Here is a 27584-nt window from a genome sequence, read left to right as displayed (position 1 = left end):
AGGACACAACCTGCACCTGTACGCCGCGGACACGCCCTCTTCATGGATTGGCCACTGCTCACGTGACGCTAGTAGCCCGGAGCGAGGCATCAGCTAGAGGAGAGGAAGCCTGCGAGCTGCGGGGTCGCCATGCCGTCTCTCCGGGAGCGTCTGACCAACTACCTGAATGGGGACAACATAGTTTCCAGGCTGCTGGGGAAGGCGGAGCAGAAGACCGGCATCAAGAAGTATTACCTGGCGAGCGGTAAGCCTCGGCCGGACACCTGCCGTGTCGTCTAGTGTACTGGTGACCGTTACACCTTTTCTATATCATCAGAGCTCCCCTGTATGCACCTGTCTATAGCTATGGCCTGATAATACTGCTCAGGATTGCCCAGCAGGGGGAGGGGAGGCTCTGCTCTATGGGGATTATTGCCTTGCACTAATTCTTCTGAACAGTCTTAGACACAAGCTTTTCTCATGTTTTGTAATCTCCTTGATGTCCTTTTATTTCCCCCCAGACTGATATAGATCCCCCCATTAACCCCGCATGCTCCTGTCTCCGCAGGCTCCATCTGCTCTCTGGGCTTGTACCTGGTGTTTGGCTATGGGGCGTCTTTGGTCTGTAATTTAATTGGCTTTGTGTATCCTGCTTACAGATCGTAAGTATTTGGATTTACGGGATTCTTCTTGGGGAGCATGGGTGGTTGCTACTGTTCTGCAGCCTAAACTTGGGGGAAGGATATAGGTTTATGCACTTTAGGGAGGCAAAACAGGGGTGGATTATAAAGGATGCAATGCTTATTTACATTAGGAGTTATCGGTTAGCTGGGAAGGCAATAAAATTAAAAAAAAAAAAAACCTATACGTCCCTACTTGCACCCTACTTCCTGTGCATGACAGCTGTCACTTGGCTGATGGCAAAGACCAGTGTTAGGACAGATTCACACTGTGAAATAAGACACTGCAACGTCCCTGATTCACAGCAAACAGGACACTGATCATCGTAGTAATCTGTACAAGGAGTCCCTGCTCTCCCACTAAACAGCAGCACCAGACTGCTAGCAACACCAGCAGCAGGAGACCACGCATTGTACATAGCCAGGCTCCTGGTGGAGAAATCTCTGTTCAGGGCAGTTTAACATCTTCACTGCCCCAGTAGAGTTGATTGTGGCAACTAAGCAATCTGTGGGCCACTGCACATCGCAATCCCTTTGTGTTTGCCAGTGCAGCCGGGAGCTGGGCCTAATAGCGCGACAGTCTGTGGAAACTGACAGTTATAATAAACTGCAGTATTGATATTTTGCATATGTAAGTCCGCTGGGGCAGTAAAAAATGGCAAAATGTATTTTCCCTATAAGTAATAATGGGTAAAAAAAAAAACAATGAAATAATTTGCTAGCTTTGGCAGCACAATTGAAACAATACAGAGATTAGCATGGCCGCTGCGCAAGTAAGACTCGCAAATTTGTTTTAAGAACAAAAAAACTAAGTGGGTATTGCTGCTTCCATAATGAACATGGCTATAAGGATATTATGTTCAACTTGTGAAGGGCATAACAGAATACTGATACATGAATGTTTCAACCCTATACAACGTGTAATGTGCAGGCAGAAGCAGAAAGGTGTGTCCACATGTCTATGGATACGCTCAGCATATACATTGGGAGCTTTACTGGCATATACACTGATCACAAAAAATGTGATGTAATTGTAGCCTGATTGTTTATAAAATAAGCCCTAATAGTAGTCTTTTTAATGAGAAATAAGGAAAAAAAACTGTTATAAACATTGTTATATTTGACACCTCAATTGTGGTGCCAAATGTAACCAATTTTGTACATGGCACAAACCACTATACCCTAGTAACCTATTTTGACAAACAATGTGTCTTTTTTTTTTTTTTTTTTTTTTTGGTTAAAACTTTTGAAAAATATGAAGAAAAACTGTACATATCTGGTGTCTTCTTGATTTCACTAATAGAAAAAATGTTCTTTTTTTTTTTTTTTTTTAAATTATAACATTTGCAGTGTTCACTCTACAGTATAAACAAAGTTAGAGAATAGCTGTTATGTTTGGCTTCTATATATATTTATTTTTTTACCCTAAAATTGAACTTTTAACTACTAAAATAAGCTTATCATATGCTTATGTCTGTTGAAAAATAAGTAGCATTGTTGAAGTTGAGCGTTAAAAAACCAAGAAAAAAATCCTAACCATTTAAAAAGGAGCCTAAATCGAGTATTTTCTGCTATTGGGTTGTACAGGACCTCTTGGTTTCTGGTTTTCTCTGACTGCATTCACACGTAGCATTGCGTTTTGAAATGCAGTACAACAGCTAAGAGGAGAATTGACTCATTACTTTGCTGATAACACTTGCATTTACAAAATGCTATGTTAACGCATGTGCTGACATTGTGTTAACGCATTGTTAGCCTATGCATTAACATTGCCTTAACTGCTGTATTTTGTAAACACAAATGTTCTTAGCTGTTATATTGTGTTTCCAAATGCAATGTAAATGACACTTGTAAATGTAGCCTCACGGTGTGTTCACACGTTCAGTTTTTCAGATGCAGGTTTTTAAAGCCAAAAACAGCTGTGGATGATAATGTGTGAGAACATATCATTGAAACTGCATCTGAAAACCTGAACATGTAAATGCACCCATGGCAGTTTCTAGGTAATTTCTTGTACAGGGCGAATTTTAAAAAAATAGTTTTACCTACCAAACCCCTCCACCATCCCCTACTTTGTTTAACATAGACAGCCCCACCCCCACCCCCCACACACATAAAAATGTTAAAGACATACATTCATGTATGTATTATAGTGTCTCACTCATTTTGTTAGCTTAGGCATTGGTCCACCGAATTAATTTTAACATATACAGTGTCCCCCATTTAATTGAAATGTACAGTATCTTACATGTTCTAAAGTTGTGCCTGTCATGAATTATTTTAATAGAAATTTACATATATACTTAACCTGAACAAAGCTCAGTACATAAATAAAGCACCAGCATGGAGTTCAATACACAAGTACAGTACTAGAACAAAGCTTCACACAGAAACACAGCACCAGGAACAATTCCCGGTCACCTGCACACTGCACCTCCAATATATGGGTAACCCCAGCACATTGCAGCAACCACCCAGTATATAGGTAGCCCCAGCACACTGCAGCCAAGTCCCTCTCCCAATATATAGGTAGCCCCAGCACACTGCAGCCAAGTCCTTCTCCCAATATATAGGTAGCCCCAGCACACTGCAGCCAAGTCCTTCTCCCACTATATAGGTAGCCCCAGCACACTGCAGCTTTACAGTACTTGCCATTCGCTGCTCCCCGCAGCTCCTCTTGTATCTTCTGCACAACACGGTTCCGCAAGCTTGGTGGCCACTATGGCATCACGAGGTGCCGGGCCGCGCAGAATATAGAAAAGTAATTGGGGAGGAGCGTCGGAGCATTCTCTTAAAATTTCTGATGTTGGCTGTAATTTGCTGCTTTAGTGAGCTTCAGTCTGCTTTGAGAGACTCCAAAGCTCCCACCACACATAGTGGTGTCCATTAGTCAATTGCGTCCCTTGGCCTAACTTGGATTAGAAATGAGTGATAAGAATAGTACAAAACAAATGGCACATACTCGCCTAAGGTCCTCTTCATCCCGATCCCTGCACTGGTCTTTAATGTTGACACGCTGGGATTGCCTGGAAAACAAAAGCCGGAGTACAGGGACACACTGTCCGGTTCTCTGGCTGATAGTTATTCACGCCTCCTGTGTGACATCGCTCCCTTTCCCATGCTGGGAGAATGAGGCATCTATCATGTGGATGGCATGAATAATTAGCAGCCGGACATCACCTCCCTGCGCTCTGGCCTGCTTTTTAAAAATCTTTATTCCACCCGATCCTGGTCAACATTAAAGAAGACCAGTGCGGGAATCTGGGTGAAGAGGACTTGATGTAAGTGTTGTTATACTTACTGGCATTTTTTATTAAAATTGAAATTTCATACATTTACTTGCATTAATAATTTGGCAAAACTTTAGCAAATGCATATTCTCTTGCAAGAATCTGTTTTTCTTTTCAGGATTAAAGCCATTGAAAGTGCAGATAAAACAGATGACACAACATGGTTGACGTACTGGGTAGTCTATGGAGTGTTCAGTGTAGTGGAATTCTTCTCGGATATATTTCTCTTCTGGTTTCCATTTTACTATCTGGGAAAGGTGAGGAAATCTTTAAGGGGTATATAATAAATTATTAGGATTTTTTAATACTGAGTGCAGAGAGGCATATTGATATATATGGAGATAAAGAAATGTAAGGCTATAAAGCTTATGAATGTATGTGACGAAGGGGCTTAACCTTGTATTGCCTGATCTTAAGGGGGTTGACAATTATTGCTGTTTTTTTTCCAAAAACTCCTTGCCATGGTTTGTGCTGGTTTTGCAGCTTGGCAGCATAGAAATAAATGGAGCCTAGTTGGAATTCCACCCAGAAAGGGAGCTACTTTTGGGGCAAAGCAGGCATGTTCAAATTCTAGGAAGTGGTTCCTAGGATTTCCACTGGAAAACCACTGATTTCCTAGGAAACCACTTCTGAACCCTTACAGATTTTTACAGTTCCTGACCCTAGGAATTTAATAAAACACTTCTGAACCCTTACAGATTTTTACAGTTCCTGACCCCAGTGACTGCATTGTATGAAGTTGCACCACAGTCTTGGCATTGAGTGCAATTAGCACTTTATAGGTTTCAATTGTAATTAATAGGCAGATTCTAAAGATGTTATTGAGATGCATGTGACAAGAGCGTGCAAGTGATCGAATATACAGTGCAAAGTAGAGGTCCGGGTCCAGCAAAACCCAGAGACGGCAAGCTGCTTCGGTACTGTGGCGATACCACAGACTGAAATGAAGAGGTCATGGTTGGATTGGTTAGTAGATGGTGGAGATTTGCGTAGGTAAAAGGTGCAGAGATAAGGGGTTAAACATTGCAAATGCAAAATAACCCACTCAAAATAAAGGCTTCAGTAAAACTATGATTAAAATGTAAATGCTCTTATCTGTAAATGGTTCCTTTCCATGGCTACAATGTTACCAAAATCAGTTTATAAAAGTATATACAAGTCACCTGATTGAGTCATGCATATTGCCATGATATTCTGCTGTATGGAGAACATCATTGCGCACTTAGAGCTCATTCACACGGCATTTCATGGGGACGTACATGTGGCCGCATATACGTCCATATAGATGGCAATGGTGGCACGTGTGTGGCATCGATCTGTGCCACACACCCCAAAAAGATAGAGCATGCTCTCTCTTTCTGCGAGTGTGGGGCCGTGCGCCGCTGTTTTCAATGGAGGGAGGAGGGGTCACCTCCTCACCTCCGGCATGCAGCAGTATGAATGAACCGTGTGTGAATGAACCCTTAGTCATGTGACCAGGATGATATTATCAAAGGTCCTTTTACATCTGCAACGTTTAACCCATGTATGTATCACAGCATGCCTCCATAGAGTATGGGGAGAAGTAGAAATCCATGGAGATTGCTGTGATTTCATGTGAATGCTAAAGGTCCCGGAAATGATGTCACTCTGGTCATGTGACATGCTGAGAAGAGGCATGGGACATTGGAAGGAGTAGATGGGAGGGGCTGGCTGAGCAGGACACCCCTTCTCTGATGCCAGGTTACATAATATAAAGTTGATCAATGTGGATGTAAGGGAAACAATTTTTAGCTAAAAGGAGGTAAGTTAATAGGGCTCTATGGGAACATGTCACTAGCTGTATATGTGAAAATATGGTGATTTGTGTGGTTTTCTTTAAATTCCCATTTATTTGATGGCGTCTTTTAGAAAACCATGTTCTTTCTACCAAAAAAACTAATTTGGCGATATGGAACTGACTTTTTAAATATTGAGAAAGTTGTATGTGATTAGAAAAATGGGGTTTTCTGTAACCTCAAGCTCACATTGTAGCATCCCATTCATATGCTGCAATAATGCTGTGCTAGTTCTGGGGAATAGGTGCTATTTGTAGCAATTGTGTTTAACCCATTACTTTCCACAATTGTTTTCTTGTAGTGTGCTTTCCTTCTGTGGTGTATGGCCCCGTTTACATGGAATGGCTCACAGACGTTATATAGCCGCTTCATCCGACCATTTTTCTTGAAGCATCATCAAACTGTAGATAGTGTAGTAAGTGATCTTGGTGGTCAGGCTCTGAACACAGCAGAAACTGTCACCAGGCAAGGTAAGATAATACTGTACTTTATGTCATGATGTTTCATGTCCTGCATCTTCTTATTAAATAAATGTCTCCCTTTCTCTAATGCTACAGTACTGCAGACTCTAGCCAGCAGCAGATCTCTTCTGAATCCAGAGGGAGGCCAGCAGGCCCTTCCAAGCACTTCTGTATGTACTTAAAACCATGATCAGAGAGCTCAATTTGGCATACAAATAAAATCCAGCACTCTCACAAGGCCAGACTTCAGCCACAATCTGAACCTTGTCTTGGTGCTGCAGAACATTTTAGTTTGCTTCCCACCCCTTCTCCCTCCATAGGCAGACGAGTTGCCACCCAACTGGGTCATGGTGATGTGATAACCGCGCTGTGACCAGGGCCTATAGAGGTTTATGGGGGCCGTGATCTGGTCGGAAATCATGCAAAAACATCACTGCCCTAAGTATAGCCATGTGAATGAGCCCTTGTACTAAAAACACATAGCAGTGGATGTTCCATGAATCTCGGACTGTGCAGTGTACTGTTTTTACTGGATTGAACACCGTGCCAAGGACAGGACTCTGAGCATCCTGGTTATATATATGATGCCAGGAGTATCTTCTTCCTTGCGAAACAGCAGCTGCAATTTATAATCATATATCACTACGATTCATAGATGTAGATTCAATCTTCCTTAGCCCACAAATAGATACCATTCCCTATACCAAGTAAAATAAATATTTTAAAATAATTAATGCAATTGCATATACCAGAAATACAATTATATGGCCCATACCAAGCTGAGCTCTCTTGTAGTTTCTAGAAGTTCTAGTTCTGGGTTTTGTTATCCTCACTGGCTAGTAAGCCTTCTTCCTGCAGTGCACTAGATGTCTTCCTGCAGACCAAAGTACTACAATCTGTGCTAAAGTCCTTTGTTTATGAGGGTTGTCTGCAGTTTTGCTTGGCAGCTTGTAGCAAGCAATGCTACACGAAGTATCAAGGGCTATTGATCTGTCATTAGAATATTGATATGGAGGAACTGTTTGGACGCACCCTCATTCTTGCCACATTACTCAGTTTTGCTGTTTTACTTTATGATCAATATCCTGCTCAAAGTATATCTTCTGACATGATATAAAGCATGCTATGTCCCACTAGCCAGAGTGGAGAGCTGCTAAAGAAGAACAAAAAGTGGCTTCTCCTTTGGATGACTCTGCATAACTACGTATTATGTGGACACACCTTCATTTCAAAGCATCAGCTTCTGGAATAACATTCTTGCACCACTCCATGATGTAATTGCCTATCATGGGGAGGGGGGGGTCAGCTACCAGGTACTCGTGTAGAAAAGGAGTTGTCCGGATACTACAAATAATTATACTATAGACTTCCACCAAGACAATGGATCTACCAGATTGTACTGTGGTCTGCCAAATCTTTTAACAACTTAAAATATTGTACAATACCTTTACAAGTTTGTTCTTTTTTTTTTTTAGTAGTTGTCCCTGCAGCTTGTTCACACAGGCCTTTGCTTAGTACAACATCTTGACATTTACATTATATACCATATATACTTGAGTATAAGCAGAGATTTTCAGCACAAATTTGTGCTGAAAACCCCTAATCTGGCTTATACTCGAATCTAAAAAATAAAAGTATAATTTAACATTATAATCGCCTCTTCTGCTTCCGATGCTTTGGTGCCTCCTCGGGTCCTCCTTGTGTTCTTCCGCTCTTCTTTGTGTCCCCTCGCGATGCCGGCGGCTCACAATTGCCAAAGTTATGAACCTGGGAAACGCATATGCGATTGGGCCGAAGCCCGTCCCCTGTGCGCTAGCGTCACGTTTCAGCACTCCAGATATTATCCGCTGCCACCACTCAGCTCTCTAGCAGTCACACATCTAACCACACTTTACAAGTCTATGATTTCCCAGAGAATACAAGGACCAAAATTTAAAGCGATGTCTTTAATAAAGAAAAAAAAATGATATTAAAACAAAAGAATTACACTACATCTACCTTGGGAATTGGAAGCCAACATTTATCTAATGTATATGGTAATCTAAGAGCTGGAACTATGCTACAGGAAACATTTTCCGCAATGTGAATGCTGCAATGTTGTATTGCAACATTCCACTGTATGCTTTTACAAGTTACTGCGGGACAATTGAGTAAATTCAGCACCTGGATTTCACATGTGAGTACTGTGTGTGTGTGTGTTCCCACATTCAGTTTTTCAGATGCAGTTTATGAAGCCAAAAGCGGGTGTGGATCATAATGGGTGAGGACATATCATTAAGGATGCGGTCACACGTCGTGTTTAATGCATGCATTTAAAAACGCATTGCATAAGCTGAAGATGGATTTGCCTAATTAAACAGCTGTTAACACTTGTTTACAAAATGCAAATGTAAACACTTGCGCGATACGTGTGTAACTGCATTAACTAACACATGCGTATACGCAATGTTAATGGATGCATTAACAATGCAGTAACTGTTGCATTTTGTAAACGCAAGTGTTTAATTAGGCAAATCTCTCCAGCTTTTTCAAACACGTGCGTTAAACGCGACATGTGACCGCACCCTGAATGTTGCTGCTACTCCTTTTTTTCCCCGCTCCAGTTCTAGTTTGGGCATCCTTCCAAGTTCTCTTAGCTTCTTATAATTGAGTATCTTAGGCTTTCACTATAGTACAAAAGCCTAATTGAAGAGAACAGCTGACACTATCACTACACCAGTAGTGCAGAGATGCATCTCAGAGCAGTGAGCTCTACTGGACATACCGGACCTGTCTTGGCCTCAGTCTATGGACCAGAAGAACCCCATGGGGCATGAATCAAAGCATAAACATGCAACCTGTAGTGACCTCAACAGTAGTTTCCTCTAGATAACATAAGTTGTTGGTTTCTAGGACTATTCCATTTATAATGATATTTCCTTTTTTTTTGTAGCACTCAAAGGAGCAGTGATAAATTCCCTGGAAGCTGAAAAAGTCAAGTGATGGATTTACCTCAAGACGTCTCATTTATAAGAGAATAAATCCTATGAAAAGACTACATTCCTTCCATCCCTGTTTTTTACCTCAACTTCACTCCAGGTTTATGCACACTTCACCCCTCCTTGTCCCCAATTGGAATTTATGTGCATTCTTTGTTTTTTTGGATTTCTGTTCAGCACACTTGACACAAATTTGTCCACAGAGAGTGATGGCTAGCTACTAGATGCTACGTTTCTTTATTCCTTGTCATAGCTTAGGTTAAAGTGATCTCATGGACCGGAAAGTGGAAATCTTAGCGCTTCTGTATCAATACAAAGACTGGAAATACAAAAATAAATCTAAATTACTTGTTGTATAATGGTGGTCAGATTTTTTTCTCTTATGGGGCCTTTGTAAATGTCATTTTTTTCCAGTAGTTTGTTTACTTGGTATGTATGTATTTTTTCTCTAAACAATTAACAATGAGCAGCATAGGCATTAAGCCCATGTCAAGAGGGCTCACAGATTGTATTATATGTAAAACATCCTCCATTAATACCTGCATGTACGTAACTGCCGTCCCTTGCAACCTTGGTAGTGGTGACGATCGGTTTCTATGAAAGCTGGTAGGCTCTCCATGCCTATGGCAAGTCCTACAGAAACCAGCATTACACTGCTTATAGGGGGAGATTTATCATAAGTCTCTTAGAGCAGAGCTGTTCTAGTTGCTCATGGCAACCAATCAGAGCACAGCTTTCATTTTCCTACAGCTGTTTATAACATTAAAGCTGAGCTCTGACTGGTTTCCATGGGCAACTAGAACATTTTTACCTCGGAAACTTGATGATAAAGCTCCCCCATAATTCCCATCTATTTGTGAAGATTCCCTTCCTGTACTTCTGAAACCCCTTTGTAGGCACCCACCCACTGAACAACGCATGTTGTCTTCACTACTTCACCCTTTATTGCTATAAGAAAAATTTCCCTTTTCAGATTGTCTGCAGCAGCTTTCCACTCTTCTTTGCACTGCCTTGTGAACAGGCGTAGAACTGGACACCAGTGCATCCCCTCCGCTGAATACACATATTTATTAAAGCACAATAAAACCTGTAGGAATTTGGTATCACTGTGATTGTCAAATGAAAATATCAAGTAGAGGGGTTTTTAGAGTGCATAGTGAAAGTCTTAATAACTGAGCCCACAAGAAAATGGTGCAAATCACTGCATTTGAAATATTTTTTTTCCAAAGTAATACAATTTGTTAAGAAGAAATAAGCCCTCACACAGCTCTATACATGTAAAAATTAAACAATTTTATAGATATTTGAAGGTGGGGAGCAAAAGTGAACAAAAAAAGACTGCATCCTTAAGGGCTTAAGAAAGGCCTTGTATTGTCTATTGTAGACTTCTACAGTGTTCCTGTATAAGCTAGGAAGCTATAGCACATGCGGACAGAACTGCACCTACACCGGATCGTTTTATCTAAATGGCAGGGCAAAATGCACATTGCTTCCTCTTATTGCACAGTGACCTACAGTTCAGTGATCAGTCTACATGCTTGTCTGATCGTAACCATTGCCACCTGTCCTACAAAGATTATGTTAAGGTTTGCAAATTAGTCCACAATTATACTATGGTTTCAGAGACTAAACAAGGCTGGGGCCCATATCAATTTTGTTTAGCCGTCCTCACTTAAAGGGGTTGTCCCCTGTCCACAGGGAACTACCAAGACCCCCAGCAATCCAGAGAATGGGGGTCGTGTTATTGCTAATGGGTATAGCAGCACCTTATTCTCTCCTATCCTATGGACAGATGATAACTTGGAAATTTGGTAAAACATTGTTAAACATGAACATCAAAGGCGGAAATGCATAATAAATGTCAGACTGTACCTGCTATTGTTAACAATAGTAAATACAGAGAGTGGCAATTTACCTGTTTACTGCCACATGGATGCATCATGTATGGGCTCCTCAATATGAAACGGGCTGGTCGATCATCCAAGACCTGGTTATGTTTACAAAGAACTTGACTGTCCCACTTTCTGGCTCTGTTGAGCCATGTCTCTAATCCTGCCCCCTATAGTGATCACATTTGCATTGCCTTTAATTCAGTGTATGGCGTGGGGCATAAAAAGAATCCAAAGACCTGCTGACACTAGGGGATGATAAAGCAGGTGTACCATTAGACAGCGCACCAGTTGGAGTACGTGTGCCACAATTTCCAGTTTACACTGTAGGTTAAGTCAATTTTGATATCTTTATTACAGCCGGTCAGTAATATTTACACTGACAAAGACTGTTGTCCATGCAGCCTGTTGAGATCTGGTACAATTAAACTCCTTTGTTGGATAACATTCAATAAACTCCTCTTGAAAGCCACAAACAAGTTTTGTTACTATGCCAGTGTAGACTAGGAGGAATCTTGGCTTATACCTTGTCCTCCTTTATCTTTATAACATACCTGTTGATGAGAAGAGGAGCAGTTACTACACAAAACTTAAATGACTCTTGTTTTCCGCTGCTGCCATTAAAATTAAAACTAATGCTACATTCCCACTGCCGTGAGACCGCCGCACCGTAGCACGGTGGGCACACGGCAGCTTGGGGAGAGGATGAGAGGGAGAGCACTGCTTACCCCCGCCCCTCTCCATAGCGATGTGTGGCCGCTGCTCCGTAATACGGGAAAAGATAGGACATGTCCCGTAGGGCGCCGCGAGCCCATAGAAGTGTATGGGGGACGTATATCGGCCGTATATACGTCTCCCATACTGTAGTGTGAATGTAGTCTAAGGGTGGTTTCACACCATGTCATATGTACATGTTTAGTGTTTATACAAACACATACTGGCAGATAGAGGCATCCTTTTCACCTTTGTCTGCTTAGTATATGTTACAAACAGCAGGAAACGTTAGATAAAAAAATAAAGCTGGCTGCGGTTTTCCATTTTGCTTCCTGCTGGAGAGCACAGTGTTTGATCAGAGGATGCCATAATTGTATACGGGGACAGATGCAACTGTATTGCATCCAGCCTAGGCCTTCACTAAGCTCTGTGTGTTTTCCTAATGATGGATATAAAGGAAGACACCCTTAACATTTTCAGTAAAAAAAAATACTGGCTGTCACTGTTCACTTCTCTATTTATAACATACAGTGCAATATGTCCTAGCCCTCTGTTGTAAAGGAACAACAGGAATCCTCCCAACGTAAAAGTATGAACTATAGCCACAACTTATTGTTTCAAGTCCTCCTTCCTCTAGTAATTACATGGGGGAGATTGATCAATGCTTCTATACCAGCATTTCATTTAGAATCGTTAATATAATCGCAAATTGTTGTGCACTGCATATTTTTAAAAGCCTTATTTCTCAAAAAAGCTGCACTTCTTAGACATACTAAAATAAGCTTACTGCTGATCGATATTGGACAGGTAGGTGAGTATAAGCATCTATCAGTTTTTTTTCTTCTTTTCTTTTAGGGTGATGCCATACATGGCGTTTTTGGTCCGTTTCTCCCAATTATCTTAATAGACAAATAGGTTGTAAGCAGCCAAATGCATAGTAAACGGCCAAAAACTGACCAAAAACGCCATCACCCTTCTACATATTTTTATTTAGTTTTAAAATGAGTGAAAAGTAATTGTACATAAAATATGTAGTACACTGTTCTCACCTATGGTGAGGTGTAAAGATAAATAACAATGTAAACAAACACAATTAAATTAATTTAAGGATACAGCATTTAGACTGGTTTAAAGGGTCAACAAGGTTGGCCCTGGAACATTCTGGTATATCCTTCAGCGAGAAACAAAGTAACTCAGTAAACAAGTACAGGCAGTCCCCGGGTTACGTAAGATAAGGTCCCCTAGTGACAATTGCAGTTTAAACATTTTTTGCTGTAATGGGACCAAGGATTATCAATTAAGCTTCATTACAGACACCTTACAGCTAATTCTTGCAATCTGGGACTAGTAAACCATCCAGAGAGCTTCACCAGAGGTCAGAGGGGTCTGTCTGTAAGTCGGGTGTCCGTAAGTAGGGGACCGCCTGTAACAGGAAAATATATCCAACAAACACCATTTTAAGAGATTTGTAATTTGGGGTCAATAGACTAGGGGACAGAATGATGCCATTCTGATTCTATGGTGAGCATGATGGTTTTGGGTTGTTCCTTAACTCTTCAGGTCCGGAGTCTGCAGTTTTCTACTGCTCCTGCTCCTCAATTTGTGAGACTTATTGGCAAGTGCAAAGGACTTAGTACATTCCTCTTGGGATATGGGGCAACCTTTAATCTTCCCAGTTCCTGAGCGGATATATTTTATTAAGGCTTAAAGAGGAACTGTCACCAGAAATAAACCCTCTAGGAGAACTTACTAAAGTAAGCTGCTCCCTACCCCTATCACAGTAATAGCAGTGTTATATCGCTAACTTTATCGGAACATACCGATAAGCTAGGAAACACTGCAGTAGAGGAACTCCCCTCTCTTCAGATAACCCCTAGTTACAAATGGACCCCTGGATATTGGTAATTTATTGTACTTTAATCCAAGGCTACAATAAACAGCTATAACAGTTATCACAGGTGTCTGTAATGAAGCTTTAGTCTTAATATTGATTTTTTTTGACAACCCAACATTTTTAAAATCCAATTGTCACAGAGACCAAAAAAGTTATGTCGAGGATTACAATGATAAAATATACATTTCCGACTTACATACAAATTCAACTTAAGAACAAACCTACAGACCATGCTGGTTCATCTCAAGATCAAGAGCCGAACCGGCATCAGAAAGCACGATCGCGGGTGTTACACTAGTGTGCCGGTTATATGTTACAGTCGGCACCCCAGTGTAACACCCGCAATCGGAGTGTGCTCCGATCGCGGTTGTTCAACCCGTTAAATGCCGCGGTCAGCACGACCGTGGCATCTAACATGCCTCTGGGGGGTCTTTCCCCCTGATCGCCCCTCCCCAACCGTTTTTGGGGGGCGCAATCGTTGCTGCTCCTATCTGGACCCCAGTGTTGCCTTTAAGAACTGTTTATAAGATGTAAGATTGCCTGCAAGGCCGCAGTCACACGTACCGCTAGGCATCCGTCATAACGCGATGCTAGCGCACAGGGGGAGGTCCTCGGCCCGAACGATTGTTAAGCCGATCGCAGGCGTTTCTCTGGAAACGCATGTGCGTTCGGGTCGAGGACCTCCCCCTGTACGCTAGCGTCGCGTTATGAACGGACGCCTAGCGGTACGTGTGACCGCGGCCTAAAACTGCTAATACCCTGCAATACATCAGTATTGCAGAGTATTATCATGAACAAGCAATCAGATGATTGCATGTCCCATGGTGAAAAAAGTGAAAAAAAAAAGTTATTCAATAAAAAATAAAGAAAGAAATCAATAAAAATGCCCCAAAACATATAAAGAGACATATAACGCAAAAAAAGGTCTAAATCATAACACAAACCCCACATATATAGTATCACCGCGTATGTAACAACCCGTAGAATAACAGTAAATAATTATTGAAATCGCACGATAAATGCCGTAAAAAAACTGTTATAAACCCTCCAAAAATTATGATTTTTACCTATTCAATCCCACAAAAAATGCAATAAAAAGTGATTAAAAAAAACATATGTACTCCAGAATGATACTGGTGCAAAGTACAACATGCCCCGCAAAAAACAAGCCATCAACCAGCTCTGTAGCCAAAAAAGTAACAATGTTATGCTACTTGGAAGATGGCAATACATAAATGATAGATTTATCCCCACATTAAGGTTTTATTTGGCAAATTTAGTAAAACATAAGAAAAAATATTCATGTCTGGTATCCCCGTAATCGTATCGACCCATAGAATAAAGATAACATAATTATCAGGCTAAACGGTGAACACGAAAAAAAAAAAGAAAAAATCCAGTACAGAGTTGATGCTTTTCTTCTCCTGCCCTCAAAAAAAAGTTCCTAAATTTTCAACAATAGGGGATACCAACCCCAAAATGGTAACACTGGAAAAAGCATCTCGTCCCGCAAAAAAAATGCTGTCACAATAACGAAAAAACGAAAATGTTATAGCCTACAAGAGGGGCCAATGAGGAAACTGAAATCCTGGGAGCTGCAGGTCCCTCCTTCCCTTCTGCGCCTCACTGTGCCCCCATAACACAAGTAACAGCCACATGTGGGGGGTCGCTGCACTCAGGAGAAATTGTAGAACAAATTGTATGGTGGATTTTATCTTTTTATCTTTTGGAAATGTGTAAATTTTAGGGCTAAATGAACATATAAATTTCACCTCCATTTTAATTCAATTACTATGAAGATCTCAAGGGGTTAACATTCTTCCTAAAAGCTGTTTCTGATAGTTTGTGGGGTGGAGATTTAAAAATGGGTTGATTATATAGGGGGGTTTGATGCCAAATATGTAAAATTTCATTCAAAACTGTATTTATCCCAAAATAGTCAATTCTGAAAATCCGAAAAACCAATATTTGATTTGTAAGCCGCTTGATGTCAAAATAAATTTTCCAGACATTTAAAAAATGATCATCATTTTTTCATTTTTTTTGTAGATAAATGCAAAACTTAGCAGCCAAAATTAACAGTGTTCAAAAGTTATAATCATATAAAGCGACGCAAGTCAGAATCCAAAAAATGGGACTGAGGGCGCATTCACACGTTGCGCTTCGGTTGCGTTTTCATTGCGTTTAAAACACATTACAACAGCTGAGAAGTTGATTTGCCTAATTACATTACTATTTACATTTGTTAACACGATGTTAATGCATGTGTTAACAAAACACATACATTAACATCGTGTTTACAATGCGTTTTGTAAAAAAAAATGTTAACAGTAATGTAATAAGGCAAATCACCTCTCCTCAGCTGTTGTAATGCGTTTTAAAACGCAGTGAAAATGCAACCAAAGCGCAATGTCTGAAAGCGCTGGTACGTGTCGCACCAGCCTAAAGCTACAAAATGGCTGCGTCCTTAAGGGGTTAAAGGGCCAGTAGCATTTTAATTCTTCATTACAGTCTATGTCAGGGTTCCCCAAACAACGACGGACCGTTTCGATCCGGCCCCAGACACTTGGCGCGCCAGCGCCGGGCCCTCCCGGCCTGCAACAGTCGGGCAGGAGCCTCCATCCGGACAGGAAGCTCCTGCCCGTCACTGTATAGTGCTCGGTGCGGCCGGAAACGGCCGCTCAAGCACTATTACTAGAGCGATGTGGCCGGAATACAACCCCGGCGCACATCGCTCCATGAACTAAAATGCGCGGCCGCGCGATGACGTCATCACGCGGCTGCGCGCCCCTTCCTGCGGCAAGAAGGCAAGAAGATAGAAGACTTAGGTGAGTGCAGGGTTTTTATTTTTTTATTAAAGGGCAGTAAAAAGATTGTGGCGACTGGGGGCTAGTATAGTTAGTTATGAGGGGCAGAATAAGAAATAATTAATTATGAGGGGCTGCATAGATAATAATTAATTATAAGGGGCAGCTTAGGAAATAATTAATTATGAGGGGCAGAATAGGAAATAATTAATTATGAGGGGCAGAATAGGAAATAATTAATTATGAGGGGTAGAATAGGAAATAATAAATTATAAGGGGCAGCATAGGAAATAATTAATTATAAGGGGCAGATTAGTAAATGATTAATTATGAGGGGCAGCATAGGAAATAATTAATTATAAGGGGCAGCATAGAAAATAATTAATTATGAGAGGCAGCATAGCAAATAATTAATTATGAGGGGCAGCATAGGAAATAATTAATTATGAGGGGTAGAATAGGAAATAATTAATTATGAGGGGTAGAATAGGAAATAATTAATTTTAAGGGACAGCATAGGAAATAATTATGAGGGGCAGCATAGGAAATAATTATGAGGGGCAGCATAGGAAATAATTATGAGGGGCAGCATAGGAAATAATTATGAGAGGCAGCATAGGAAATAATTATGAGGGGCAGCATAGGAAATAATTATGAGAGGCAGCGTAGGAAATAATTAATTATGAGGGGCAGCATAGGAAATAATTAATTATGAGGGGTAGAATAGGAAATAATTAATTATGAGGGGCAGTATAGGAATAATTAATGGTGCGGGTATAGGAAATAATTAATTATGAGGGGCAGTTTAGTAATTAATGGGGGGGGAGGCATATTCAATAATTAATGGAGAGAGGTCCCAGTATATTAATTAATTAATTGTGCCAATATATAAAATAGTTCACAAGGGGGTGCAGTACCGGTATATAAAATAATTAATTGAGGGGGTTGCCAGTGTATTATGGATGCGGTCACATGTACCGCTATTTATTTTTAGACTTTAGTCTGGCCCTCCAATGGTCTGAGGGGGACAGTGAGCGGCCCCCTATGTAAAAAGTTTGGGGACCCCTGGTCTATGTCAACAGCATTTTTCTGCTAAGGGGAGCAAAATTTGAAATAACAACAAAGTACATATTAGCTATTACTGACTCATTTCTATATGAATTATGCTGATTCCTGGAATAGTCCTTTAAGGCATGCAATAGGTAACTAGCACCCAGCGTCTTGTATTTATACAATGCAAAACACTGGGTGTCGGATACCGATCTCATGCATTTCAATGGAAAGTCCCAACCCAAGGCATTTGATTTTAGTCTGTAAACACAACACCAACGCCACATGTGACCGCACCATAAGCCATGTGCAACATCCCCCACCGGGGCCTAGCCCTTTGCGGTGAGGCCTGGAGTCAGCCGGGGCCCGCAGTACCGGAGTGGCTGGCGGTTGCGGCCTAAGCACGCTATTGTCACGGTGCTTGGTACGGGGGAACCGGAGGGCTGTCCTACAGCCTGGCAGGTCTCCAGCAGGGTGGTGTTGGCAAGAAATGATGAGGGAGAGCCTCAGGAGATAGTTCACCAGCCTGGATGTAGAGGGCAGGCTGGGAAGGCAGCTGTGTCCTGGTAGGAAGCTTCAGCTTGTCCTGTAGGGCTTCAGGTATCACCTTTAAAGGTAAGATGATACCCCTTTCCTCACTACACTAACTCTAGTCTGATACTCCACTCTTCAGAGGCAGGGGCTAGGCTCTTCCTGCTCTGGTATGGGCTAGACTGAGATTACTCACTCACTCTAAGTCTACAAGATCTTCTCCTCTTCTCATCTGGGAGAGACTTCTTCAGAATCTGAGACTTCTCTCTAATTCCTCCAGAACATTCCTGGCCAGGGGGTTTTATTACCTCCCTTTGGTCAGGTGGTGGCTGCTCCTCCAATCACATCTCAGCTTACAGAGCACAGGATGTAACACATATCATTGGACAATAGCATCTTGCATCATACAAAATACTTAACTTCTGCCTTGCCAGGCAGGATTAACCACTGCAATATCCCCTATGTCCTATCAGGACCATGTAGTGTGATGTGGGTATATGCAGGTGGGACGTATTCGCAAACACTCCCTCGCCATTGCATCGGCGAGGGTGTTGCATACCCCGGGGGCAATTGAAAGAGCCGCCCTCGGCTCGACTACAGATGGTTCGGGGCACAGAGGGGGCTAAGGGCACTTCTGGGAAGTGCAGGCTATGTGAGGTGTAGGGACAAACCGCCCATGGTCCTGGAGACAGGCACCTGGGTTGGTGTCGGACTAAGACAAAAACATGTAGCTGTATGACAGTTGGTCGCTGACGCCATTAAACCGAACTGTACAGTAGGAAAGGTGTGGTGTCATGTCCTGTAATCCACTCCTTGCACCAAGGCCTGTATATTTGTTGTATCAACACTTCTTCCCTGGCGGCAATTATATAATGTGTATATGCATTGAGTTAGCATATGTGACACGAGTACCTCCTGACTGGTATCCTTACCCATGTATGGGTGGCATCCAGGTGCTATCTTTGTAACACCCCCGGTCCCCGAAGGACCCGCAGTTTACGGACTACCCCCATGTGCAAACCTCGGTTTGAGGGATCAGGTAGCAGTCAGTGTTTTACACAAATAGACGGTCCGACACAGCCACACTACAACCTGAAAAGCCTATGAAAGGGTTAATGCAGACTACTGGCATATATGACAGTGTGCAAACATTTGGTAAATTCACATTGGCTTAGGAGCCCAATGGGTAGACATCTTAAACGTTACAAACGTTACAGAGGTAGGCTACTCAGGGTAGCAGAATAAATGTCTCTTTTCCTGCAAAGAAAAGGCATAAAAAGGTGCAAGCATAATGTCCGTACCTACAAGGAAAGGCATTAAGTGCAAAATAATAGTCAATAGACATAGCAACTTTTCCCTGGTGTATCTGGCAAAAGTCTCTCAGAAGGTCTCTAGTAACAAAGTCCATCTTCTGGGTACAGCCCTTGAGGTGGGGAAAAGTGCACTGAGATGCAAAGGGTCTCCTCTGGTGTAGAGGGACAGAGTCCTTTGAAGAAAGAAGCTCTGCTGTGGCAGAGGAAGGGTGCTATCATAGCACATGACAATGTATAATATCTTGACTGAGATAAATAAGGGTAAGAGTCTCAGGAAAGTCTCTGGCTCTTTGGGGTAAGGACAGAAATATACAATATGTACAGTACCTGAAGTGGGCTACAGCCCTTCAGGGGTTAATCTTGCTGCTCAAGAGCAATGGCTGCAGGCATGGGAGCAGGAACTGCAGCATGGACATCATCAGCCTGGGTGAAGAAAGCAGTGTTGAGATCTGTCACCTGAAGACATCTGGTGGTAGACACTGGAATTGCTGACATGGAACACCCAGAAGCTGGAGCTGGGACAGCAGGGAGGTCATCTGCGGCGGCAGGCATCTCAGCAAAGGAAGGAGGCAGGCACTTCTCTGGCTGACCTTCTGTAGCTGGGGGCGCTGTGGAGCGCATGATGATGACCGCAGGAGCTGTAACTTCTTCACTGCTGACAGCTGAAGGATTGTTGTTCCTGGACTGACCTGTAGCCCTTGGGGGCGCTGTTGCGCTGGCGGTGGTAACCTCTGTAGCTGGCAGGGCGTTCTCACCGGACAGCCTGGGCCTCTTAGCAGGTGGTCCTGGATACTCCGCAGGACGATCAGCAGCATTAGATAAGGGGTCAGGCCCCTTTAAGAGAGTCCCTTTTGTAGCCGGGCCTCCTATGGGGAGATGTTGACCCTCTGCAGGGAGGCCGGACTGTACCCCAGCCGGGGCTAAGGGAGATATAGTCACAGTCACTGTGATATAGGCCCTGGGGGCCATGGTACTCACATCCGCGGTGGTCCTCAGGAGGTCCGTCATCGGAGGAGGCAGCCGCTGTGGAGAATCCGCCATTGAAGACTGCGTACAGGAGACAGCAGTAAGCGGTGCAGCAGAGGAAGGTGCCCGAGGCTTGTGGGCAGGCCATGCGACACTTGGTTCTTCATCTCGAAGGCTGTGCGGCATGTCGGCAGGACAGGAGACAGCACGTGGAGAAATCCAAGATGGCCGATTAACCTCTCTGATGCTGGATGGCGGCTGCGCTGACTCTGAGGTACCTCGTGGGTTCTCACTGGCGTTGCAGCGCGGGAGAGTTTCGTGCCAGAGGGCGGAGCTTGAGTCTTTCCCGCCAGGAGTTGTGGCGGGCTGAATTTTCTGCTGCGCCATAGCGCGCTGAGGCAGGATTCGCGCAGGGGGCGGAGCTTAGCGATGTCTCTGGGTTTCCCGCCAGTGATGGTTTTGGCGGGCTGGAATTACTTGCTGCCACGCCGGATGTAGCAGAGCTGGTACAGTTCTTGCAAGGATTAACCTCTTGAGTGCTGGAGCGGCGCTCGACAGCACGTGGCAGCAGTATAACACAGTTCAATCCAGAAACACACAATTACTTGGGCCTAAACCCGGATGGCATCAGGGTTAGGCAGCACAGTCTTTTTAATAAAGGAAAGTCTTTAATGCCGTAATAAGGCACAGAAGTATCAATCCTGTTCGTGACGCCACTTGCAACATCCCCCACCGGGGCCTAGCCCTTTGCGGTGAGGCCTGGAGTCAGCCGGGGCCCGCAGTACCGGAGTGGCTGGCGGTTGCGGCCTAAGCACGCTATTGTCACGGTGCTTGGTACGGGGGAACCGGAGGGCTGTCCTACAGCCTGGCAGGTCTCCAGCAGGGTGGTGTTGGCAAGAAATGATGAGGGAGAGGCTGCTATAGCGGATCTCCCGGGGGCAACCCCTTAATGTCCCGAGGGTGAGTCTCTGTGTGATGGACAGGGTGCCGGTGGTGAAGGCAGCCGTATTAGCAGGGACCAGACGGAGACAGAAGTTGAAGAAAACAACTTACAGTTCTTTATTTGAACCGTCAGGAACCGCAGCAACGTGCCTTTAACAGGTAGATGGAGTGCTGAGATGTGAGTTGGAGGGAGCCTCAGGAGATAGTTCACCAGCCTGGATGTAGAGGGCAGGCTGGGAAGGCAGCTGTGTCCTGGTAGGAAGCTTCAGCTTGTCCTGTAGGGCTTCAAGTATCACCTTTAAAGGTAAGATGATACCCCTTTTCTCACTATACTAACTCTAGTCTGATACTCCACTCTTCAGAGGCAGGGGCTAGGCTCTTCCTGCTCTGGTATGGGCTAGACTGAGATTACTCACTCACTCTAAGTCTACAAGATCTTCTCCTCTTCTCATCTGGGAGAGACTTCTTCAGAATCTGAGACTTCTCTCTAATTCCTCCAGAACATTCCTGGCCAGGGGGTTTTATTACCTCCCTTTGGTCAGGTGGTGGCTGCTCCTCCAATCACATCTCAGCTTACAGAGCACAGGATGTAACACATATCATTGGACAATAGCATCTTGCATCATACAAAATACTTAACTTCTGCCTTGCCAGGCAGGATTAACCACTGCAATATCCCCTATGTCCTATCAGGACCATGTAGTGTGATGTGGGTATATGCAGGTGGGACGTATTCGCAAACACTCCCTCGCCATTGCATCGGCGAGGGTGTTGCACATGCAGTACCTGGTGTACAATGGCCTGGCCACCGGATGTTTAGAGGGGTGTCTAGGTAAACGAAAGCAGGCAGCACTCCAAATTGTCTAGATATTTTCAGCTCAGGGGGAATACAAAGATGGACCAGCTTGTGATTAATCCCCTTCTATGAACTATAGTGAAAAAAAGGAGTTAATGGCCGGTTTTAAGGGCCCATTTTGGAAACATATCATTGTGTGTGCAGCCTTAAATAAGTGTCTCACTCCCTTCTTCATCCATTTTACAGAGAGCAGCTCCCACAAGCAAATGCAGGTAACAAGTAGGTGAAATGACTGCTCTCCACTTATGTAAATCTTTATGATCAGTGGAATAGAAAAGGGTGAAGATTAAAAATCTACTGCTCTCCAAATACACCCTGGTTTACGAGGGGTTAAGTAGCGGCCTGTGTATTAGCATTTCTTTTTATTATAACACGTCAACGCTTGACTTGACCTCTCACCTGTACGCTGACGTCTCTATCTCTATCCGGGTGCTGCAAAGAGTACATTCACTTGTGTCTGAAAGCTGTCCACAGCCGGCGCCCTCTAGCCTCCCTTACATCGACTGGCGTGTAAGCAGTTATCTTCGACAAAATGGCGTCACAAAAGAAGACAAATGAAATTGCCAAGAGTAGCACTCTAGTGACTATAAGTGTGTGTACACAGTGCAGCGTCTCTGTGTGGGATGAGTAGGAAGAGCTCGGCGGAGTGAGATGAGGTGGGACTAGTTATGTGTATTAGTGCAGTGCATTGTCTACCGCGTCCGTTCACTTTGTGTACGACATCTGTGCCCAGTGCCTGGTGAAGGAATGGCCTCACCAGCGTGGAGCCGCTTATCCATATTGCAGTCCATGTTCTAGTATTCTGTCCTCCCTATGTAGCAGTATTAGACGGAGTCTACCAGCAATGCTATGGGACAGTCCACACAAGCTTTTACACTGAGATGTCTGGCGTTTTTCGAATAAATGACTTTGGTTCTCCATAATAATACGTGATATCGTGCCCCACATATTTCTTATTGCCACCACTCCGAGACTATGCTGGATGCATTGTGACTGCAGCTTTACACTGTAGAGCCGGTGCTGCTCTAGTTCTGCCTCATCTGAGTGACTGACACTTAATTATAATGAGTGAATGTGATAGGTGGAGATCAGAACAGGAGAGATTAAGACTTCACAGAGTGTATTGCCTAAACAGACAAGCCATACTATAGTCATGACATACAGCAAGGCGGCTTTGTGGCTGAAAAGTAGACTAATCTATGACAAGTGAGTGCCAGCCGGACAGCGGCACCAACAGTGTATTCTGAATACAGTCCTATCACGGCAGACAGTGGCCCACAGAGTCAGGATTTCTGGTGTGCGTTCATGAATTTAGCGCCCCCTGCACTGCCCCAACAAAGAGCACCACTTTTTTTGGGGGGGGGGGGGGCGCCTTTAACATAGGGCGCGCAACACATTTTTGTCAGACTTCAGTGCAGAAATTTGTCAAGTAAAGAATAGTGCAGCTGCGCCACGACACAAATGTGGTGCAGACACTTCTTAAATACGTGAGCAAATAGTTTGCACAGAAAAGAATGTGCAAAGTCTGACAGAAAACTGGTGCTAGCACCTTAGTATATGTGCCACAGTGAGTACTTGTATCAAGCTCAGTCACTGCTGTTATCACTTCTTCCATAGTACTGATGAGAGATCCCCTTCATGAGAATGCCATAAAAGGGAATACAGTTCCCACCACTGCTGCTTTGAAATGGTTGCTCTCGGAGGACCCTTTTCTCGCGATTTATATTAAAATAACAGGATAATTCAGTTTTGGTATTTTTGTTTATATCAAATGATCCTAACCTATAACAGGGTCTGGCATGCGCTTCTCTTTGGCATAGAAAGCTACTGTGATTGTCGGAGGTTAGTAAGCTGGCATCAATTAAAAAAAAAAAAAAAAAACTCCCTGTAAATTAAAGCTCTCCAAGTGTTTGAACAGGGACCTCTACAGGAAGGGTTGTCGTGAAGGGTTTGTCCCAAGAATGGGTTATGATATGAATGTCTGTTTGCTGGGGTCATGGCAGTGGGATCCGGAGTGTCTGCTGCCTCTCCATATACGTAACACAATGGTTCTGCTGAAGCCTGCCTTTCAGCTACCATTGGCTCTTCAATAGTGTTCTAACCCCTTCACGCTCTGCGACGGATATATCCGACGCAGAGCTATGAAGGGGGGAAGAAGAGGGCTCACGGGCTGAGCCCTCTTCATACAGAGATGGGCTTTGCTGCATATCGCAGGTGTTAACCTTCCCTTTGCCACCGGCAGCACTGAAAGCAATGACGGCGCATTGGCACCGCCATGTTTCCTCCATTCGTCCCTCCCCTGAACGTCATCGGTTGCCATGACAGCCTCGGGCATTCGTCAGACCCGAGGCTGAATGGTTTCTGCATATTCGTTACAATGAGCCGGTGGCTCATTGTAACGAATCACATGCAAAAACTCCATATATTGCAATACAGTTTTATTGCAGTATATGGTAGGAACGATCTGACCATCTATGGTTAAAGTTCCCTAGAGGGTCTAAGAAATGGTGTAAAAAAAAAAAAAAAAAAAAAAAAAGTTTAAAAAATGTAAAAAAATTAATAAAATATAAATAATTAAAATCAACCCCCTTTCTCTAGAACTGATATAAAATAAACAGTAAAAATCACAAACACATTAAGTATTGCCGCGTCCCAAGATCTATCAAAATATAAAAACGGTTATAACCGGCGGTGACCTCACACAGTCCTCAAAATGGTAGCCATGAAAACATTGGCTCATTTCGCAAAAAGTGACACCTCACACAGCTCCGTGCACCAAAGTATGAAAAATTATTAGCGTTAGAAGATGGCAAATTTTTTTTTTCCTTTTTTTCGTACACATTAATATCATTTTTGAAAATGTATTAAAACGCAATAAAACCTGTATAAATTTGGTATCACCGGGATCATACGGAACCAAAGAAAGTAGAGGTGTTATTTGGAGTGCAGAGTAAAGGCATAAAAACTTATCCCACAAGAACGTGAAGCACATGCGTTTTTTTTTTTCAATTTTTCCACATTTGGAATTTTTTTTCATCTTCCCAGTACACGGCATGTTATAATAAATAACATCACGGGAAAATAAAATTTAATAAAATAAATAAAAAACCCTGGGGTTAATAGAGCTGCACTGCAAAAGTGTGTCCTGCTTCATTTAAAGCGAGTTGTGAAGTTATCTCCTGTCTACAGAACAGGGGGGGAAAAAAAGATGGTCTGAATGCACAAGTTACTCAAGAATGGGTGTCCTACTATCAGTAATGGGTGATGCAGAGAACATATTCCATTCAGTTCTGTGGGTGTGCCAGAGACAGCTGAGAGCTGTGCTTGAGACACCAACTGTGGCTCTAAATGCCACCAATGAAAATGTATGGCTCTTAGTATACTCGATGTATTAGATAAGTCCTAGTCCTTTACTACTGAAAACCCCCCTGTGAGAACATGAGATATGTCTTTGAAAGAAAAACGTTTAATTGAACGACACAGGCACTGTGTGACATTGTGACTAGTGGGAAATCATGTTTATAGGGAACTTGTCACTAAATTTTACTCCATTAAACTACTTGCCACCTCAGGTGGCATATGAAATGACCTTTTTTTTTTTTTTAGAAATCCCTTTTTTTGTGTGAAATCTCAAATATTTACCTTTTTTTTCTTTTAAATCCTCTCCAAAACATGTAAAGATGAGCTGAGAAGAGAAAACACATGTGTTTGGTTTCATATTAAACATTATAATAAATCTTAAAAATAATAATAAATACTTCAAATTGCAAGAGGATTCTGGATTTGTGTTCTACGCCTCCATTCTAAAGGAACTTGGAAGGAATTGGATCTTTATCAGCTGCTGACTTTTCTTCCATTCTTTAACTGCCCTTATCTCTAGTTCTAGGTACTATGAAGCCAAAGATAGGGGTGTCTGAAGGGATACCCCCCCCCCCTTCAGTCTCTAAGGTTGAATACAGAACAGGTTCAACTCCTTACAGAGGTAAAGTATAATGGAAAGACTTGCACCTGTTCTTTGTGTTCGATCACTCCTGGTTTTACCTCCAATAAAAGAAGGACATAACTGAAGACCTATCAAAGATGTGAACTAGCCCTTTTAGTGACTTATCTCAGGTAAAATTTCTACGCTTCCCTGCTCATTTTCCATTGGCTTTGGAGGAGATTTTTTTTATAGGCAACGAGATTTCACATAAAAGAAGTAATTCTACAAAGGACATTTCATACCCTTCCTGAGTTTAGTAGAGTAAAATTTGGTGATCGGATCTCCAGCATTCCTGTTGACAGAATTTATCAAGATCATGTTATTTTTTTTCATGTTTCAGAAAATATTTTATCTATAAGCCAACATTAGGATGACGTCAAGAGCAAAGAAACGCATTGTTCTTCCCTCTCGCCCAGAGCCCCCAAGTGTAGAGGAAATTCTGGAAGATGTTCGTGGTGCAGTAGCTTCTGATCCTGTGTTTGTTTGTGACCTTAGTGACGGTATGCTCTATGCACAGTATGGAAAATCCTTATATATTTGTCTTTCCTTCCCTTACTGCTATTTTTTTTCATACTATTATCCCAGATTCCCTGATACCTTCTCAGGAAATATCCAGTGACCGCGACAGGCAGTACATGCAAAGCTGCTCTTATGTGCATTTGAACAACATGTTGAAAGGAGCTCAGGATGAGTTGAAGGAAAAATATGAGTCCTTGAGATCTTCTGGAATAAAGCTTGGAAAAGTTATAGAAGAGCTGAGAGAGGCAGCCATGTAACTGTTTCTTGCACTGCTGATAAAACTCTTGCATGGAATTGAATTTGTAAGTCTCATTGGTGGGGATGTTTCTCTTATCATTTATAATACAGTGCATGGGTAAAACAAGTATGCCAATAATTTATATGGAATAAAAATGAGTTGCATGGAAAACTGTTTAACTTGATGAGGTATGTGTACCTTGCCATGCACCTACCAGTTCTCCATCTGGTACAGTATAGAGGATACCGACCTGGTCATGAACATTGTTGGTACTTTGGAGGAGAACGGCTACCAGGGCTATGTGGAGCACCGTGATAAAGTAGCTGGAGTACTAGCTATCTCTTCAGCTTCTATAGTAATTGAATCTAGTGTGATATCTTTCCTTGTTCTTTCTAAACATTCTCTTAAAGATTGTTGGATGAAATGGGTGTCTGAATGGTGCCTAACAAATGTTATCGAGAATAACACTGCCAGGGTTGTGCCAATATACATTGATTTGCAAGAAACCCAGAAGCCGGATATTTTAAAGTTCCTAAATGGCCTAAAATATGACAGTATGTTTTTTACAAATAAACTTCTAAAAACTATGAAGGCCGCAATCCATCGCTGAGCTCATTTCTTTGGTCCTTTGGTTCTTTGTCTTGTATCCCTTTCTTTTAAATAAATAATTCTGATTCA

The 27584-nt window shown here is 42.7% G+C and overlaps 2 protein-coding genes and 1 long non-coding RNA gene across 5 annotated transcripts; 2 read left to right on the top strand and 1 right to left on the bottom strand.

Moving 5' to 3' along the window:
* On the top strand, positions 1-9564 carry REEP6 (receptor accessory protein 6). Of its 2 annotated transcripts, XM_072111979.1 has the most exons (6): positions 1-244; positions 548-641; positions 4068-4206; positions 6068-6236; positions 6324-6397; positions 9160-9564. In XM_072111979.1, the coding sequence occupies exons 1-6, from the start codon at positions 130-132 to the stop codon at positions 9175-9177; spliced, it is 609 nt and encodes a 202-aa protein (XP_071968080.1). In that variant the 5' UTR covers positions 1-129; the 3' UTR covers positions 9178-9564. The 2 variants fall into 2 exon arrangements, with proteins under 2 accessions (XP_071968080.1, XP_071968081.1); XM_072111980.1 differs by lacking the exon at positions 6324-6397.
* LOC140064781 (uncharacterized) lies at positions 9086-22719 on the bottom strand. Its single transcript, XR_011847812.1, has 2 exons — positions 22567-22719; positions 9086-11648 (listed from the first exon to the last, which is right to left on the bottom strand). It is a non-coding gene; the product is annotated as an uncharacterized lncRNA (long non-coding RNA).
* C1H19orf25 (chromosome 1 C19orf25 homolog) lies at positions 22613-27584 on the top strand. Of its 2 annotated transcripts, none has more exons than XM_072112001.1 (3): positions 22613-22677; positions 26490-26649; positions 26735-27584. In XM_072112001.1, the coding sequence occupies exons 2-3, from the start codon at positions 26520-26522 to the stop codon at positions 26923-26925; spliced, it is 321 nt and encodes a 106-aa protein (XP_071968102.1). In that variant the 5' UTR covers positions 22613-22677; positions 26490-26519; the 3' UTR covers positions 26926-27584. The 2 variants fall into 2 exon arrangements, with proteins under 2 accessions (XP_071968102.1, XP_071968093.1); XM_072111992.1 differs by lacking the exon at positions 22613-22677 and adding an exon at positions 22702-22823.

The sequence above is a fragment of the Engystomops pustulosus genome, chromosome 1 (assembly GCF_040894005.1).
Source record: "Engystomops pustulosus chromosome 1, aEngPut4.maternal, whole genome shotgun sequence".
NCBI classification, from domain to species: Eukaryota; Metazoa; Chordata; class Amphibia; order Anura; family Leptodactylidae; genus Engystomops; species Engystomops pustulosus.
Note: the sequence above shows the minus strand (reverse complement) of the source record. Positions and strands in the feature narration are given on the sequence as shown.

Excerpts from the sequence above, each read along its gene's own strand:
- C1H19orf25 (XM_072112001.1), top strand. The coding sequence starts at position 26,520 with ATGACGTCAAGAGCAAAGAAACGCATTGTTCTTCCCTCTCGCCCAGAG. Across the intron at positions 26,650-26,734 it reads TGTTTGTGACCTTAGTGACG|ATTCCCTGATACCTTCTCAG; the intron begins GTATGCTCTATG and ends CTATTATCCCAG.
- REEP6 (XM_072111979.1), top strand. The coding sequence starts at position 130 with ATGCCGTCTCTCCGGGAGCGTCTGACCAACTACCTGAATGGGGACAAC. Across the intron at positions 4,207-6,067 it reads CATTTTACTATCTGGGAAAG|TGTGCTTTCCTTCTGTGGTG; the intron begins GTGAGGAAATCT and ends GTTTTCTTGTAG. Across the intron at positions 6,237-6,323 it reads AGAAACTGTCACCAGGCAAG|TACTGCAGACTCTAGCCAGC; the intron begins GTAAGATAATAC and ends CTAATGCTACAG.